General features: G+C 35.9%; 1 protein-coding gene across 1 annotated transcript; it reads left to right on the top strand.

Annotated features, from left to right (window-relative positions):
* The first annotated feature begins 4,104 nt into the window (after nt 1-4,104).
* Nucleotides 4,105-6,374, top strand: LOC119518077 (olfactory receptor 5AS1-like). The gene is made up of 2 exons (XM_037815154.1): nt 4,105-4,120; nt 5,629-6,374. Exons 1-2 carry the CDS (start codon nt 4,105-4,107, stop codon nt 6,372-6,374), a joined length of 762 nt encoding a protein of 253 aa, XP_037671082.1.
* The last annotated feature ends 13,477 nt before the right edge of the window (nt 6,375-19,851 follow it).

The raw sequence follows: 19,851 nt of genomic DNA, 5'->3' as shown, positions 1-19,851 counted from the left end.
AATTGTTTAAATTTGGGGAGGGGTAGTCAAATTTTAGTATGCTTTCAAAAAAAAAAGGAAAAAAGAAAGAAGAAAATAAAAATGACTGTGCTTTCTCCTCTCAGTGCAATTTGTCCAGCTCTTCATTCTTCACCTTTTTCCAACTCCTAATTCCTCACAGAATTGTTATTTTGGTTGAGGAAATAGGCCCTTTTTCTTTTCTTCTAAATACACTGATTTTCCACCTTCTAGATAAGAAGCCAACCCTGGTAGCTACAAAATTCATTTCAACTTTCCCACCAGATACAGGAGGAAGGCTGATTGTTGCAGTCAGTTTGGCACCAATATTTGTCCATTCTCCATTCTGTCTATACTAAGAATTTTAAGCTCTAGACTGTGCCAGTGCAAATAATCTAAAGAAAATTAATCCAGAACTGCACTTGAGTATTAAGAAGTACTACTCTAAATATCACTAAAATTGCTACCAAAAGCCACCATTCATTAAGTGAATACTCATCCACTTAACAAGGCACTGCATACTTAATGTGTTTCCCAATTAATCCTCAAAGGAATCTGATTAGATGGGGAGTTATTCATACTTTTAAAATTTAAAAAAGACTAACTAAGTAGTTCAATCCCTTACAGGTGTGAAATGGCAAGACTAAGAATCAAACCTAGGTTGCCTGACCATAAGCTGCTACTCCTGTATCTTAACATTTAAGTCTTATTTCCTTCCAGTCTCTGAGATAACTGAGAAACAATTAAGGTCCTTGGGATTCACCTCAATAGCACTGTGCTTGTAACTTTAGCATTCCCTGATAAACTAAAGGCTGCAAAGTTCCTTTAAACATCTTAATTGATAGTGGGAACTGAGATAAATCTCAGAATTTGAAGAAGAAATCATTCTTTCATTAAATGTTGGGAAAATTAAAGGTGTTTTCTTCTTCTTCTTTTTCTAATGAAAGATCTTCCAGCAATGGGTACATATGTTCTATCTGATTTCATCATTGTCAATTGTTTCCTCACATGATTTTTCTATTTAAAAGAAATAAATGCATCATTAGAAAGGGAGTAATTACCTACTCAAAATCCTCCAGAGATTGGGGTTTATCCTGAGATAATGTCTCATTGGTAGCAGACTAGAAGATAAATATGCATCCCTTGTAAGGCCTGTTTCTAAAACCTGGAGGGAAATGCTGTCAGCATCTTCAACAAACTAAATTTTACAATTCAAAATTCTAGATGGTGCTAAGATAGGTGACATTCCCTAAAGTTTCAACGAACTCTTGTGAATGTGGCAATGATAATGGACTTCCCTTAGAGTCAGTGTATCTTTGCTGACCTGTGGGTTGAAACTGTTTTGAAACTCAGTGTTTGTATATGTTTGTGTGTGGGGGTGGAGGATGAGAGTGGTGACAGCATGGATTCGAGTTGACCTTACCCATGGAATTTGAAAAAAAAAAAAATCAGTGCCCAGGAATCCAATGGTCTAATTAATTCCATGCGCCAATAAGCAGAACCTCAGATTCTATGAGTGCATAACACATACCCACAGTATGGTTGATTATTTTGTGTTTGTTCTTATAAATGTTAACTCAGAGAACTTAGCCTCTCAAAGCCAGATATTGGATTATTTTTAAAAATAGTTAATAATAATAATAGATATTATATAATGCAAACATTTGATGAATCTACAATATAATAAACCTTGTAAAAAGTACTGTGATAATTTACTTTAATCCTTATTTCAACCTTATTGTACACCATTATGGTATTTAAAAAGAAAAAGAAATTGAAGCATGGATAAGTTCAATGACTTCTAAAATTCGATGTCAGACCCAATATGAAACTCAAGTGTGCCTAACTGGAATTCCCGTGTGCTTTACCACCACAGCACAATGCCATTTGAAGAGACCATGAATTGAGAGCAGTTAGCACTAATTTCTCTCTCCTCTACATCCTTACTTCCCAGTGTCAAATAGATGTCCATTCATGGGCATCTTTTAAAAATAGCAGCTTTGCTAACTGAGATTTCCATGTGAATTGGTGGGGCCAAACTTTCATTAGGAGATTACACTGATCTGAGCTCAGAGTGGCCTGAGATGAATCCATTAAGAGAAGTGTAGTTGTTCTCTCATGTAGCATTTGACTACTGAACCCCATAAACAGTCCTCAAGGTGCCCTGGGGACTTAAGGAAGAAACATGGACTTAGACCTAAAGGAATTGTGTAACCTGTTTATGAATATAAGATACATATTCATTAAAATGATTTATGGGACGGTCACTGATTTATCTTGTGAATGTGATCTAGCCACCCTGAAAAATAAGGGAGTAGACAAAATAATTGCTGAGGTTCCTTTCCATATTAACATGAACAATTAAATAACCTATTATAAATACCCAACAACCATAGAAAATATTTCAATTCATAGGCATTGTAGTATTTTGATTAAGATGTGGGAACTGGAATCTGTCTATATGAAATTGGGCACCTTAATTACATTCTCTGTGCTCTAGTTTTCTCAAAAACAGAAATAATTATTTCTATTTCATAGGATAATTATGAGGATTAAGCAAAATGCTTTATGTTAAGTGCTTAGGAAATTTCTTGGCATACTCTTATTTTTGTACATTATATTCATCATCATCATGGTCATCATCATCATCAAGATAACTAGGTATTTTATCACAGTACACCAGAGTTGTACTTGATGTAGGAACACAAATGAAAACTATGCAAGGAATGGAAGAAGAGAAAAGTTAGAATTTGCCTTTTTTGTTATTATGTTGTTCTGATGATGATATTGGCAGTGGCTGTAGTGGTGGTGATTTTTTTTATTTGTTTGGTGAAATTTTATAGAGTTGCTAATTTCATTTGCTCATTTTTTTGTTTACAGTGAGGAAATAAAACATGTTTTGATGAACACATCTGGTTTTAATAATTTATATTAATAATCTCTAAATAAATATAAAAGTTTGCTAAACAAATATAAAAGCTCCAATTATGGAGCTTTAAAATGTGTACAGTCTCATAAATCTCATAGGACAACCTTGCATAAGAAACAGAGTAGGTACCACTGCCCACTTTATAAACAAGGAGATGATGGCATAAAGAGGAAATGATTTGGAGGAGCAAGGCAGAATTAAGACCCTAGACCTCCAGACTTCTAATTGCTTTCTTCCTATTCTTCCATGCTATGGCCTCTCCTGTGCTAGTGATCCCAAATCCAAGCCATATAAGTGGGCAAATGTGATGAACTGGAGATTTCAGTGTTAAAAAGGGTGATGCTGATACTGATATCTGATTAGATTTATTTTTCTCTTTGGGAGCCAACAACAGAGAATCTTGTAAATTCAGCATATTTGGGGTACTTATTTATTCATTAATTATAAATCTTTAGTTATAGGTTTGATGAAAATAACTTCAAGAAAACTTTCATACTGGTTGACTCTACAGGAAACTTCCCTCTAACCCCAGTATGTGTTTTGTATTATTTGGGCTTCTAAGGAAAAGCAAGTCTTTCCCTCCTGGGTTAGATAAGTTAAAATGTTCTTCATCAAATTTGGATCTAATTATACTCCATCCAGATTTTATATGAAAACATATTTATAAGATCCTTTACATTCACTAGAAAATTTTTGTAGTTTATAAATTTTCGAGCTGAAAATAATCAGTTATTTGCCTTCTATGTTTTGTTCACTACCAAAGTTTAATATGTTCTATTTGCTTATTTTCCAGTGTATTAAATTTGTCAATTGCCCTTTCAGGTCTTGTCACTGCTTTTCTACTAGGATATAGCTTTGGCTACTGATTGCTCACATTTTTCTATATCAAGACTAAAAATCCACCATCTAAATTAAAATATTTTCAAGTTTCTCATTTGTCCTTTAATTTCATATATAGAAATTTTGAAACCATGTTAATTAATTTTTGTGTCTTGCCTTTATTACCTTTCTGTTCAAAATTATACATCTCCTTGGCCTTTCTCTCAGCTGATCTTTCCCTCAGAATTGATTCTTGAGACACAGAGGTCAGTATCATCAGTTCAAAAAAAAAAAAAAAGGAAAATTCAAATTCAGGAATTCAGAAGTGAAAAAGTCTGAATGTTATATAAATATAAGCAATGATATTTGCACAACGTAAACATATATATGTATATTTTTCCCCTGGTACTTCAAGAGTTTGGAGTTTGGATTATTTCATTATAATTTCAAGTAGCCACCTTCCATTTTTTCCTTGTTAAGTTCTGTTTACTTCCTTTTTAATATCCTGACTTATGAAGAAGGCTGACTTCTTTTCTCATTGCATCTGGAAGATTCCAGATATTTTCCTGGGGAAGGGGAAGTCCTGAGGTTTCTAAGCATGTCAGAGAAAATGGATCTCTACTCTTTGTTTGCTTTAGTTACTAGTACAGAGTTATTCATTTCAGCCATTTCTAACATTACAATTTTCTAACTTTCTGCTGAATATTTCATTCCCACTGATTTATAAGCATCCATCCTTCATTTTCTTGGTGATTTCTCATTCTATCCATAAAATTGTTTTCCCAGATAGAGCCAGTGTGGAACTGTATTAGTAAGTGCAGAGATACAACTGTCCTACAAAATGCTAATGTTTCTGTGACCTCACCCCAAATGTTGCCATATCTCAGGGACAAGAAAGAGATAAATTTTGGGAAAGGAAAGCAACAATTATAGGGTACAAGTAAAAGGTATGATACATACACACACACACACACACACACACACACATGCACACACAATGACATCTTACAGGAGAGCACAGATCATGTTAAGGATGCATTCAATATGCTAAAGACAATACAAATTTTGAAACCACTATCTGGACATTTCAAGCTATTTAGCCAACAAGAAAAACAGAAACAGAAGGGTCTGATTTTTATGTATTTAATAAATACTCATATGATTCTTAATATGTTGCAGTTACATAAATGATTTACAAATATTAATTTATTTAATCCTCTCACCATCACAGAGTTGTTAAGTAACTTTAAAAGGTCACAGTAAGTGGCAAAGTCAAGATGTGAACCAACCCCATCATCTCTTGTCTAACAACCAAATTTTAAGTATTATGTTAAACTACTACCCAAGATCACACATATTCTACTGTAGGATTATTTTGTTTATCTGAGGGCATTTATTTTTCCCTAGAATTTTTATTAAGTATCCCCTCCTTTACATAGAAGGATGTGGCTTTAAGATCGGAAAAATGGATGTTTTCCTCTAAAGATTCTGCCTGTTCTTATAATTCTAGCAGGTTTCATCAAATGAGCTTCATTCATTCTCCTTCAGTTTGAAAGGTATTAATATGATTTCCTAATGCACACAGCTTTTAAACAGTTACTGAATCATGAAATACCACCTTCTGATGGTATTTCTGATTAATTCCTTTAAAGAAAACTATAGAAATAAACAAACAAAAATACATCACAGAAAATGCCCTATCTATGATTTTATTAATCTATTTGCTTTCTAGGAAGGAAGAATAAAGGCATTCCTGATTCATTGTTCACCCAAGACAAATCACATCTTCTAATACCATCTATCTTGGATGAAAAAAGTAAAATAACCAAGATGTTGGAGAGCAATTATACCATGCCAACTGAGCTGATATTTGTTATATTCAGAGTCACACTATTCTATGGCAATCACTCCTAAAATGCTGGTGAATTGCTTAGCATCCAAGAAGAGTATCTCTCCCTATGGTTGTACACTACAAATATTTTTCTTTGCTTGTTTTGCTGATTCTAAGTACATTACCCTGGCAGCAATGGCATATGACCATTATGCAGCCCTCTGTAACCCATTGCTCTACTCTCCACTTATGTCTAGAAGAGGCTGTCTCTGTTTCATTGTGTTGGCATACTTCAATGGAAGTATGACTTCACTGGTGCATGTATGCCTCACATTCAGGCTGTCATTTTGTGGTTCCAATCTTGTCAACCATTTTATCTGTGGTGTCCCACTTATACTGGCTTTATCCTGTGCAGATACCCATATCAATGAGCTTCTGCTCTCTGTCTTGGGTAGCTTCATCCAGACAAGCAATTTCATGGTCATATTTATCTTGTACTTCTGCATCTTCATCACTCTTTTGAGCATCAAGTCCCCAGGAGGCAGAAGCAAAACATTCTCCATCTGTGTTTCCCATCTCATAGCAGTCACCTTATTCTATGAGATCCTCCTATTTATGTACTTTTGTCCTGTGACCAGTTTTTCTCTAGACACTGATAAGGTTGTTGCAGTGTTTTGCACAATTGTCTTTCACATGATTAACCCAATAATCTTCAGTTTCAGAAAAAAGGATATGAAAAATGCTCTCAAAAACTTTTGGAGAGAAATTGGATTTTCAAATGGATGGAAATGCAAATAATTTCAAATGTACAGGCCTCCCCTTCCCTTCCAATCTCATAATGTAAAAATGTACCATATATACCTCATGCTTCCATTATTTTAAGTTATCACCATTTGCCAGAAGTAAAGAGACCTTTTCATCAACATCATACAATGTTCTGTCCCCTCTTCCAGCAACCATTCTCTTCCAAATTTTTCTACTCTGTAAACATTCCTGAATTAAAAAAGGAAAACTTCATTGCTCATTAGTGTCCTGAAATACTTTGGACTCACTATATTCTTTATCATATTGCATTGAAGGTATGTGTGACTTTTCTGTTAACCCACCCAGTTTATAATATCCTTGGCAGCATGGGGCATGTATTATTGGATTATTTTCAAACAACTATAAAGTACATGGTACATTGCATGTCCTCATTAATATGTGTTAAGAAGATAGATTAATATGTGTGTGGATGGATGGATGGATAGATGGATGGTTAGATCTAGCCCTCTATGATTGTGTTCTCTACTTATAAACATTTTCATCAAGGAAGGTTGATATTATCAATGATGGGTAGTAGTAGTAGTGATAGGGGAGGGGTTCATTGGCTTCTAGGAAATCAGAGAGAAGGTAAATGACAACAGCCTCTTTGATATTAGGTCAGAGTGATGATAAACCACATTATCTCTCTTTGTGCTAGATTGATTTGCTGGAAGAGATCTCAACTCCCATTCACAATGGGTATTTGTGAAAATCAAACAAGACTGTGAAAATCATCAAGATTATAAACTCCATAAATTACTATTTCCACATATATGTTACTGACATTTTCTTTTAGGTTTTATCTTCAAGGAGATGTAAAAAAAAACAAAAAATAATTGAAGTATAAGCAGTTTTTCTCTGCAATCATGTTGAATCATGAAATTATCAGATGTTTTCTGTGGTTGATTTCGATCTTACAATCTCTGTTGAAATGACAAATTGTTTACATCTGAATGTATAATAGTGTGTGCTTTGCAGTAATTATGAAAATAAAAATGATTGGATTAGTTAAACTGAATTTTATTAATTTATTATAATTAATAAATTAATTATATTATTATAATATATTATAATAATCTTCCATTATTAATTTAACATGAAAATTTAGACAAATTTGGTATGAAAATGAAATATTACGTATTTGAATGACTAGTGTCCTCTATAAATGGAGACAGTAAGATACTGCCTAGTTAATAAAGTTGTTCTGAGGATTAATTGAACTAAAATATGAAATTATACTTAGTAAAAGCATAATTTGAGGATTAAACAAACTAAAATGTTTAAATCACCTAGAAAATATGTAAAGTTTTTAGAACAGTGCCCGACACATAGTAATAGCATATAATTGTTGGCTATTTTACCAGTATTCTATTAGTATTTGCTTTTAAGATAACATTTAAGATTTAATCCTCTAAAAGAAAATACACATTTTTGAAATATCTGTAAAGCAATCTAAATATTCTGGGATGTTGCCAGAGCTAAAAATTTAGCTTAGTGACTATCTGTCACTAAATTCTGCACCCTCCTATAAAAGCTTTATCAGAGGTCAGGTGAGCTGGAAAATGCCATTTATTTGTACCTTAAAAATGAAATTTATAAGGTATATTGAATAGTTCCTGAAATTTTAGTGTACTCTCCTATTAAAAACATGATTTCTTTGGTTATTCATTCATAGTGTTAAGACTCATCAAATTGTAAGAAGCAGCATACCAGCTTCTCTAACAGGGAGCTATCAAATATAAGATTTATTTTTCATTTTCAAAATAAGTTAACCTAAAGTTATTAAAGTCTAAAGGATTAGAAAACTATTGAAACTGTAAAGAGTTCTTCTATCCCCAGGTTTCTAAAAAGTACTGCATTGACATTTGGGGCCAGGTTATTCTTTGTTGAGGGTTATCCTGTGCATTGTCAGTGATAAATACAATCTAGTAGGCCCATCATGGAGGCACCCATGCTAAGCCCCACATCAGGAAAACCAAAAACCTAAGCTAGTTTCTATTTACTGTAAATGCTCAACTTGCCTGCTAACTTCCTCATTCCTAAGCAACCAACTGTTCCCCACCTTGTAAGACTCCTTAGGTAAAAGGGAAACAATGTTAGCCAATCATAACATTTCCTCACTTGCTTCCTGCATTTGCCCTATATGAGCTTTTCCTTTCCACACCCTTGATGAAGCTTTCTTGTACTTTCTGAATGAGATGTTGCATAATTCATAAATTCTAAAAGTCTTGAGATCTTAAACTTCATGAAATCTTTCTTTTATCACCAGAAGTTTGGCAGCATCCCTTGTCTCTACCCACTAGATGACAGTAGCATGCTGCCTATTTTGTGACAGCCAAAGATATATTCAAATATTACCAAATGCCTGATGGCAGAACAAAATCACCCCTGGCTGAGAAGCACTGAACTAGTACAAACCTTTTTCTTCATCCATAAGGCAAAGAAAATTAAATTATACCCAGAACTGTAAGCCTGGTACCTGAAAATAAATCAAAATAATAATTTAGTTAGAAAATCTCAGATGTGCTTTTACTTATTTTGTTCTACATTATTTCCCTTTTCTATTCATTTTTGTGATCTAATATGTATACACACATAAAATTAACACATTATTTTAATTAAAAAAACACATAAAATTAAAGCCAAATAATATGTTTTATGAAATGGGACACAGTTGAGAAGAAATTAGAAGAGTAGGATACAATGAATGAGATTATGTTTCTCTTAAAAGTAAATAAAATATATTTTTGAAACACTACCATTAGATAGGCATTTTCCATACTGAGAACTTAAAATAGAGGTTGGCATTCAGTAATGATTAATAATCCATACTTGTGACTCAGCCATAGATACTGTTAGGTATAGTGGAAGAGACATGCCATGGTTTATTACTAATACATTGTTACTAGTTCCACTTAAGTATGCATGTGTGCCATTGTTATACAAATATAGTTATCATTGTGCACCATAAGGATTTTACCATCAATAACCTGTCTTTTTTTCACTATATGAGAATATATAAGATTTTATGTTTCATAAATTACCAATTTTCTTTCATATTTCTTTCTTGAGCAAACTAAAGGTAAATGACCTGATGCCACTCCCCAATCCATTTCCCCAGTCACACACACACACACACACACACACACACACACACACACAGTGTTATGGAACAGTATTTCTTGGAGGAAAATTCACAGAGATCAAAGCAATATCAGGTACCTTGTTTTAATAGCTCATACTAATTTGAGGTTAAGCAAACAGTCTTAGCCATAAGTACTGATAAACAAGCTACGTTTCTTTTAATGTGTAGTGTGAGAAAAGAAAAAGAGGCAAAATATTGAATGGGAAATAACGCCCCTCTCTGAACACTTGGCAGAAGTGTTTGTGAAAAAGCACTAGAATGAAAATGAGACTCTACTATATTATGACCCTGCAAATCAAAAACTAAATGTTTGTCTGCCCCATCCAGTCAATAATTGTAATGAAGTAATATGTAGGTATTGCAAACAAAGGGGATATTGGCAAAAGAATGTTCTGCCCTTCGGGAAAAAAAAGAAACACTGTCAATCATTTGTCCCAACATACAAATCCTGAAGAGGTTCCAAGGGAGAATGTGGCCTCCTCCGCTCAACTGAACTAGTTGAAAAAGGGGAAACAAATTACATTTAAAGGGGTGAAACAAATTTTCTTCATTGATAGAGAGTCCACATTCTCAACTATTTATCCTACTACATTTCTAGCACTTCCTGTTCAGAGTGAACAAACTGTTAATGTGCTAAGAATTACAAACAACCCACAAATTATCCCTTTGTCTCACCCATTGAATGTAACTATAGGACCCATACAAGGTACCCATTTCTTCTCTGTTAGAGTGCACCAATTAATCTCTAGGTAGAGATTTATTAAGTAATTTATGTTGCAAATTAGTATGCAAAACTCAGGGAGTCTTCCTTGAAATTCCAGAGGACTCTTTGATTCACCATTAGTTAATAGCTGACCTTGATTACCTTGAGTTAAGTTGGGCCCACCCTCTGCCTTTGGGGCAAACTCACCCTTTCCAAGTGCATGGATTGCTCTGCTCTCCTTGCCCAAGATTACTTGGCTTCAGACCTTGGCTTCCATGGTTCTGCCTTCTCTGAAGAAATTTTTCCTTCAATCTGTACCTTTTCTGTCCCTTTTAGTACAAACTGGCAGTGGTTCCCTCTGTACAGATTTCACGGAATATTCCTTGGCTTGGCATGCAGCACATGGGTCAAAACCATCAGACAATTGGACTTGCCAAAAATCCTTTCTGGATAACTCCATTTCCAATCCTGGCTTGTACTGAAATGTCTGGCTGGTTCCAGGTTTTGTTAAATACTCACATGGGGGTGGGGCTGTAGCCTGTGGGGTTTCACTTTCTGGAAGTCCAGAGTTTTCAAGACCACCAATTTCTGGTTTCTTTGTATCCAAGAGTTCAGTTCTCAGCTTATCTCTTTCCTCTCACATTTTACTGTAAGCTGCAAGGAGAAGCTAAGCTGCATTTTTGTCATTTAGTTTGGAGATCTCTTCAGCTTCAGTATCCCAGCACATCATTTTGAAATTCTGCCTTCCATCTGACACCAGGACTGACTCAATTTTGCCAAATTCTCTGCCACTTTAAAACAAGAATAATCTTTCTTCCAGTTGACAATGACACAGTCATCATTTCTGTCTAAGGCCTTGTCGGAAGTATCTTTAGAGTCCACATTTCTACTAACAGTCTCTTCAAAGCAATCTAGGACTTTTCTATCAAGCTCCTCACAATTCTTCCAGAATATTCCCCTTATCCTTTTAAAAATCTGTTCCAACATGTTTGGTATTTGCAAACTCAGCAGCACTCCACTCTCAGTACCAAAACTGTTCTGGTTTGTTAATGCTGCCATTAAGTAACTTACCAAGAATGGATTGGCTTTTATAAAGAGGATTTATTAAGTTACAAAGTTACAGTTCTAAGACCATAGAAGGGTCCAGACTAAGGCATCAACAAGATGATACCTTCACTGAAGAAAGGTCTGTGGTGTCTGGACCACCACTGTTAGCTGGGAAGGCATGTGGCTGGTGTCTGCTGGTCCTTTGAACCCAGGTTCTGATTTCAAAATAGCTTTCTCCTTATCTTCTCTCTCTCAGCCTCTGTGCATCTTTGCTTGTTCTCCCAGGGCATTTCTATTTAAGCACATGGGGGTCCTGTCTTAGCTTCTCTGGGGCAAATTCTGGGCTAGCATCTCCTAATATTTTTCTCTCTGCATCTCCAAGTGTCTCTAAGCATCAGCATCTCTATTGGCTCCTGAGATATCTTATGTACTTTAGTGAATTAATCAAGACCCACCCAGAATGGGCAGGGTCCACACCTCCATGGAAATAACCCAGTCAAAGGTATCACTTACAGTTGGATGAGTCACATCTCCACAGAAACACTCAATCAAAAAGTTCCACCCAGCAACATTGGGTTAAAAGATCGTGGCTCTTCTTGGGTCCATAACAGACTCAAAAAGGCACACCTTCCCTTGGACTGATGATGCACAAAAGGCATTTATCAAACTAAAGGCATTTTTAATATAGCCACCTTCTCTGAACTTTGAAATTGTACTACTTTCTTTCTATTTTGTACATGAAAGAGATGGAAATGCAATTAGAGCCCTAACTCAAAATCATGGGGACAAGCAGAGTTGTATTGCTCATCCCTGTCTAAACCTCCACCCAGTTACCAAGGCCTGTTCACCTTGTCTTAGGCTTCCACTCCAGCCCCCAAATTGGTTGAGACTTCAGCCAACATGATTCTAGGCTCTCCCCTACATTTAATGGTCCTCCATGCAGTACAAACTTTTCTTCTTACTGAAAATACCCAACACGTTTCTTCTAATAGACTGATCTCATATGAAATCCTTTTTCTGACTCTTCTCCCTGTAACTATCCATCAATCCATTCATGCTCCTTCCTCACCTGGAGGAAGATGATGCCATGGATGCTAGTCCTGCATTTATGAACTTTCTACCCCTAGGATGGATCTTAGAGGCAATCCTCTTCAAAATTTGGATCTCATTCTTTTCATAGAAGGATCGTACCTCAAAACTGGAAATGGTAACTACTGGGGGGGTGGGGCAATACAATAACTACTTGTCAGGAATCTCTTGAATATAAACCCTTACAGGATGTTATGCCAGACCTAATAGCTGAATAAATAGCTTTGACCAGAGTTTGTAAATTGGCAGACTCTTAGAGGGTGAACCTTTATAAAGATAGTAGATACGCCTTTGGTGTAGTCCATGAATTTGGTACACTTTGGAAGCAAAGGGGATTCATAACATCTACTGGGACTCCCGTAAAAATTGGACTCCTAGTAAATGACCTCCCTGATGTGCTAAGATTCCTAAAAGAAAAGCCATTATAAAAATAGAAACTCACTCAAGGAGACAAATGAAAGAATGTAAATAAATACTCTGACTGATCTTTATGCTAAAAGGGCAGCACTATGTCAGATCAACAGCTTATGACTTTAAAACTTGTACACAAGATTAAGGAGGATTTTCAAGGTACCCTGAGTAAAATTTAACAATCAGTTCTTGAAATTGAAAAATAAAATTTGCTCAGAGCTGGGTGTTTCCTCTACTCTGATGGTCTCTGGTAGTTCCAGGATAGCTGCCTGGTAGCACCCGAGTCCTTAAATTGGCCCATACCCCAAATTTTACATGAATGCACCCATCATGGCTCAGAATCCCTCATTTCAACTATAAACAAAGCAGGGGGAACTTTAAACAAGAAGCAAGGAAAGTTTATGAATCATGTTCCTTCTGTAAATTACATAACCTTGGTAAAATGGTAAAGATGGGACAAGGTCAGATGCCACAGTTTGAAAAGGCCCTTTGAACATCTTAAAATGGTCTTTATACACCGACTCCCTTCTATGGGATATTAATATGTCCTTGTTATTGTGTGTACATTCTGTGGATGGATAGAGGCCTTTCCTTATCATAAGATGACTGCCCTTATAACAGCTAAAAACTATTAGAGATTTTTTCCCTGCCTGGGGAATTTCTGCTATTGTTTTAAGCAATAGAGGCACCCATTTCATTGGAACAGTAATCAAGGAATTTTGCAAGCTCTCACCCATTAACCCAAAGCTTCAGTGCTCCTACCACTGTCAATCATCAGGAAAGGTAAAAAGAACAAATGGTAACTTAAAACTTAAATTATCTAAATTATCTGAATCTTTCTCTCTACTATGGCCTAAGATTCTTCTCTTAGCTTTGATAGCCATAAGATCTATTCCCTCAGGAAAATATCAGTTATGCCCCTTTGAAGTCATAATGGGAAGACCCTTGATGCTCATTATTTTTTCTATTATACTGGAACCCTATCTATTTCAATTAATAATTGTTAATTATTTTAAGGTAATAATTACATAACTTATAGTTCCACCATTCACAGATCCAGGCTGCTTCTCCCAAGATTCCTCTACACTGGACTTTATAGGATATTCAACCTAGAGACCTGGTACACTAGAAGAGACAGTAATGAAAGACTGCTTGAGAACTCAGATGGAAAGGACCTTATCAAATCTTATTTAACAGCCCTACAGCATTAAAACCACAAGGAATTGTCTCCTGGGTCCACAGGTCACAATTGAAACATACTCTAAGCTCTTGTGAAATCACTCACATTTTGAACTTCAAGCTGAAGTTAACACAAGGTTTCCATAAATAGACAGACTCTGATGTAGACAGCTTCTACCCAAGATATTAGAACAAGTAGATGATGCCCAAGATCTCTCCTTGGGTTTGCTTTTCTTATTCCATTTTTTTCTTTTTATCATCTGTCTAAACATTCTGCTATTCATTCTATATCCGTTGCAATGCCCAAAATCCATTCCCAAGAATATCTTAACTTTACCATGACTTTCTTTTATCACCTCTTTCCCTATTCTGTCCTATGTATTCTTACCTTGAACACATTTCTTTCATCATTCTAGCATACAAAATACACCAAATGTAACCAATCAGAGTAACTACTGAACCTGTGCCCATTCCCCACTTAGTTCTAAAACAAGTATTCCTCTAATAAACATCCCCTTTACACTTATAGATTTGGCTGTCACAGGAAACTTCAGGTATACCCAATCTGATATATCTCCTTCTTGAAATGACTCTTAACTGCACTTTAAGTATCCCCAAGACTGGAATTATGATGTGACCTCTTTAACCCAAAGAACATGGTACTTTTTAGAAACCAGGCAGATACAAATGACCCCATGTGGAGCATAGTAAATGTTCAATCTCGATGTGTCAAAATTCCTTTTCCTTTCATAAGACAGGAGCATAGTATAGGGGCAAGATCCTCTTTAGAGATACCACTTTTCTCCAGACATCCCAAGGGCTTAATAATTTAAGAACTTATTCCCCTCAAGGCACAAATTCATGGTGGACTGGTCAGGCAAAGGGAATTGTTGATTAAATAGGACCAAAATATCAGCTAACAATGAAGATGATGATGGCTATGATACTGTTTTTTGGAGTTTACACCCAATTGCTTAAAGGTATTAAATACTAATAAATATCCTTATCATCCTCTTCATGGACATTATTTTGTATGTGGAGGCAATGCATACAAAGTACTAGCATTAACTGGGTTGGTTCCTGTTATATAGCCTATACTGTTCCCCAAATGGCTATCTATAATAAGCTTCCAAAAGGGAAAATTAAAAACTTAGGGTATTTATGACCTCTCCTCATTCTGCAGATACTTATGAAGAACCTATTGCCAAACTATAGAGAGCTCTAAATGGATAATGGAAAACCATTAACCTAGGCTGAACTTACTCGGTGTTCTGTTCCTGGTATTGCTTACCTTCATGCTGGAGCAGCTCTCCCAAGTGCTGGAGGATGCACACTAAGATAACGGATGGTATTAGAAAAGGTAGCTTTAAAATTAGAAAAATCTATCTCTCTCTTAGGGCATATCATCAGCTCAATAACTGATGAAGTATTGGAACTTCACTAAATGACCCTGCAAAATCAATTGGCATTAGACTATGTTCTGAATTCCCAAGAAGGTGTGTGTTCTCTAGTGGGTACCCAGTGCCATGTAGTTTTAAGTAGTCAAAAAGAAGTTTACCAAGGTATAGAGGCAACAGAAGCCCATGCTAGAGAATGTGAAAGAAGGGGAGCACACTCCGTCCTCAGTGTTCATGCAAAAGAAAGTTTTATTCTACTCATTTTTACAAGTCTTTATAGCATACAAGGTAGTTTCCTACATGACTGTTTTCAGGTATATAAGGGAGGGTACATTTTTTTCTAAAGCCATGAGGTGTATTTACATATCTCTAGTCTTAAGGGACAATTTCTTTGGGGGCTAGATGGGAAATAGTGGGGATGGGAGACAGGAGCAAGGAAGAAGCCCAGCAGGAGCTCAGAGACTATTCCCTCATCTAAATTGCAGTCTGTTTTCAGACATGCAAAGCTTTTGGCCTTTTCCCATCCTGGAGCCCACCTTCAGGCTTCCAGATTTTGGGAAATGGGCCCTATGTATAATCTATTGAGCCAGGTGACCTTCCATGTCTCCACAAGAGAAGCTGCCAAATAAGCTTACACAGCTCCCAAATCTGATTGGTCTCTCTTTTTGGTTGGCTTCTAGGGTCATGGGAACCTTGGCTCAGAGATATTCTAACAGAGGCACTTGTGATCTTCTTAATCATAATATTCATAATTTTTCTTATTCATTGATCTCTCAACTCTTACATGCTACTATGCAGTAACATGACTCTACAAATGGTACAACTAAGGTTATAGAACCATCATGAATGGGACAATGAAAATCTTGAATTTCAGCTAACTGCTGAAATCAATGATGAAACATGAGAGACTTTAGTGGTGAATGAGAGAAAAACAAAATCTTTGGTCAAGCCCTTCTAGCTGAGGGACTGTCCAAAAGGGGAGAAATTGATAAGACCATATAATGGAACTCCTCAGAGTCAAAAATTTTTACCCTACTTCTTGGAGCTCCCTTTAGAGTTACCTTTGATATCATTTTGAATTTGAAATCCCCACCAAGGTGCCTGACCCAGATAACCAATCAAGCCCCTAGAACATTACATTTTACCCAAAAATAAATAAAGCCCTCCTGCCCCAAACCTGCTCCTCCAATAATTAAAAGTTACGCTAACTTCCTTCTCATGACCATAAAAATCATTTGCCATCCATAGATGATTGAAGCAACTTCCAATTTACATTTTCTTGGGCTTCCTTTGTTCCAGCAAAACTTGGTGCCCTGAATAAAATAATGTAATCTGTAAATTCAACTCTGATTTGCCTATTTTTCTTTTTGGGGGGCAATGAGAAAATTTGCTGTTTAACACTAGTTCTCATAGAAGTTTACCAGAAGGCAGCCATCAGGGGATTAGTTTTAAACAAGTTAGCCCTTACTTCTAATAATACTCTTCTCATCCAAAATGGTGACTTGCAGGCTTTTTCTTCTCATCCAAAATGGTGATGTGCATGCTTTTTACCCCACTATATCAGTGATTGATACTTGTTCAATTAAATAGGGTAGTGACTATAATCCCTGATATTGTTGAAGGAGAGAATTGTGAATATTTAAGATAATAAACATAACAAAGAAAGGTGTGGTAATTCTTGAAGACTTGCCCATTTACATTCATTTAAGCAGAGCATGCAGCCCTCTGTCAATGCCTTGCCATGGCAGGATTCCACAGTAGCATGAGGAGGACAAAGAAAGTAGCCTACTTGCTCAGTGCTACTCAGATAAGATGATAGAGTGAACTTTTCATAGGGGCATAAAATCAAGGTTCACATTTTTTCCCAACTGCATTTTCAAACGGCTGAGGAGAATTGGGTAAATTTTGTAAAACCCTCACTAATACAGGGTTACTCTTCCACTTCCTGCATATGTTCTTGAGAAAGCCACCCGATTTCCATATGACTTAGTCCATAGACAGGATTCAGGTTTCCATGTAATTCTCATTAATAAACTAAACTGTAGTTTGAACCAGTGAGTTATATGATATGCCTCCAATTAAAATCCATTTGGTACATTCGATTTGATGTATTTGAAACACTGATGGTAGAAGTGATGTAATGTCATTTTTAGGGTATAATTGCCATTCAACTTGGACCTGATTGTCTCTGAAAAGAGTTTGGTTCACATAGAAGTTGATCACCATTCATGATTTCATCAGGTGCTACTGTGGTCTTCCTTTCAGAGGTCTCCCCTTTAGACAACTCACCCAAAGCCATTAAACAGCCATGAAACAATCCCAGGTGATCACATCTCCTTGGTATAGTTTCCATTGGAAATCTAGCACTCAAGAGTATTGGACTTTGTATGGCTAGACCCCATGATCATTTGGTGATCCACCATCACAGTCTTTGAAAGGGTGGTTATGCTGCCCTAACTAGGCATTTTCCATGCCCTAGGGGGTCTCTGGCTCCTTGATTTGCTTCTAGAAGGGAATTGCAGATGCCCAGCCAAACAACCTGCTTATAAAACTGCCTAATCAAACACAATGCTGGATGATTTATTAGGATTAAGACTAGTTTTTTTTGGGGGGGTGGGGTGGGGTGGGGGGGTGTATGGGAATTTCACAGAGGTAGGAACAATATAAGGTGCTCATTTCCCCCTTTGACCATCACATAGCAACCCAGCATAGCTGGGTTTCATCATTTGGAATAAGGACCTTAATCCAAGTACTACAAGACCTTTATGTCGTATGATTAGAGAAGCACAAGTCCCTCTATGGTGGACAATGGGATTAGATACAATAGGAGTATCATCTGGTGGGACCTTGTTTATGGTGTTATTTTGTCACTTTTTAACATTTATCAGTTGGAAAGTACCAGACTCACCCTGATCAAGAGGAAGAACCTGTGGTCCAAGCCTTAGTGTTGCAAGTATATGACTGTGGCCAAAGGCTTCATCAGGAATCCATTTGACAAGGTTAAAATGTAATGACATCAAAACTTGTAGTCTGACTCTCACTTCAGCATTTAACCAGGGCTTATTGCCTTAGCACTGAACTGCAGCTGGTTTCCACACAGTTTTGCAAGAAGGCAGACTACACGGAATCAATCTTGGGTAAGTTAATCCTTACTTCTCCATCATTTCTTAGGAAAAGCCTATCTTTCTGGCTTTCTATATTAACAAACGTGACTTCACAAGTCACTAGTGAATATATTTTCACAGAAATTATGGACCAACATTTGGTCTACATGGGCCATCTGGTGTGGGGAGCTGGCATCCATGTACAGAATACTGTTGAATATTCTGCTTTTGTTGCATATTTTTCCTTAATTTTTTTCTGGAATTCAAGTCATTATTTATACATATTCATAATATTTAATTATTCACATGTACACACATAACTTAATTCAACCTTTACATTTATAATTTCATAGCCATTATTTATTTCTACCTAAAACCATAAAATTATTGAACAGAATAATATAAAAATTATGTTCACCTTGTTTAATAAATAGTTATTATACAGCTCAATATGCCTGGCATTCTGTTAAGCACTACTAGAGAAAGGCATAGCAAGAATCTGACTAAGTGACTCTGGTAAAAGGCTTGTATAATTATGTAGAATATGCCCAGTATCTATAAGAAACTGTTAAAGAAAGTGTGTGATGTTCCCTGGAAATGAGTTAGGTAGTAGAGTTTACCAGGCAAAGGTACAGAAGTTGGAAAATGCAAGGCATATTGGAAGAATGGAGTAGGTAATTCCACTTATTTTTTTTTTTTCAATTTTCAATCCTGAATGGATAACAGATCATTCTTTATATGATTGAAATGTTGAGCCTAAAGTAAATTATAAAAGCTTTTCCATTTTAAAATTATGAGTGTGAGATAGGAAATCTAGCTTCTAATCTACAAAATTCTCTCTTATGTCATAACATCATAAGTGTTTATGAGTTTATTCTAAGTCTGGTTTTTCTGTACTTAATTCTAATCTCCTTAGGGTCAAAAATACTTGTTTAGGAAAAAATTATACCATATCAAGAAAAGCAAAGATTACATCTCTAAAGATCTTTATCATCCAAGAAATGTTTGGCTAGCATATATTAATTTCTTCTTGCCTTTGACACTGACCCCTTGTAGTTGTTACAACAGTGACTTCATAAATTATGAAGGGGTCAGTTTACAGCATTTGACATTGATTTGGATTGCATTTAATCATTTTTTTTTTCTGCTTTGAATCTGCAACCCTCCTCTCAAGTTTTAGTTCACTCCATTCATCCACTTGTTGGATTTTGAATTTCTTTGTTTTTCTTATTACATGGTTTTGTTCTCTTATTACATGGTAATATATTCCCTTTTGTATCTAATGATGCTCTAATGTTCTATTGGGACCTTCACAACTGCAAACTTTGTAATAACTCTCCAAGTTTAGTACAATTTGGATTAACATAAGTTTTTGTTATTTTATTTCTTTCCATAT

Source organism: Choloepus didactylus, chromosome 21 (assembly GCF_015220235.1).
Source record: "Choloepus didactylus isolate mChoDid1 chromosome 21, mChoDid1.pri, whole genome shotgun sequence".
In the NCBI taxonomy this organism is placed as follows: domain Eukaryota; kingdom Metazoa; phylum Chordata; class Mammalia; order Pilosa; family Megalonychidae; genus Choloepus; species Choloepus didactylus.
The sequence above is the reverse complement of the archived record's forward strand: the minus strand, read 5'-3'. Positions and strand labels throughout refer to the sequence as shown.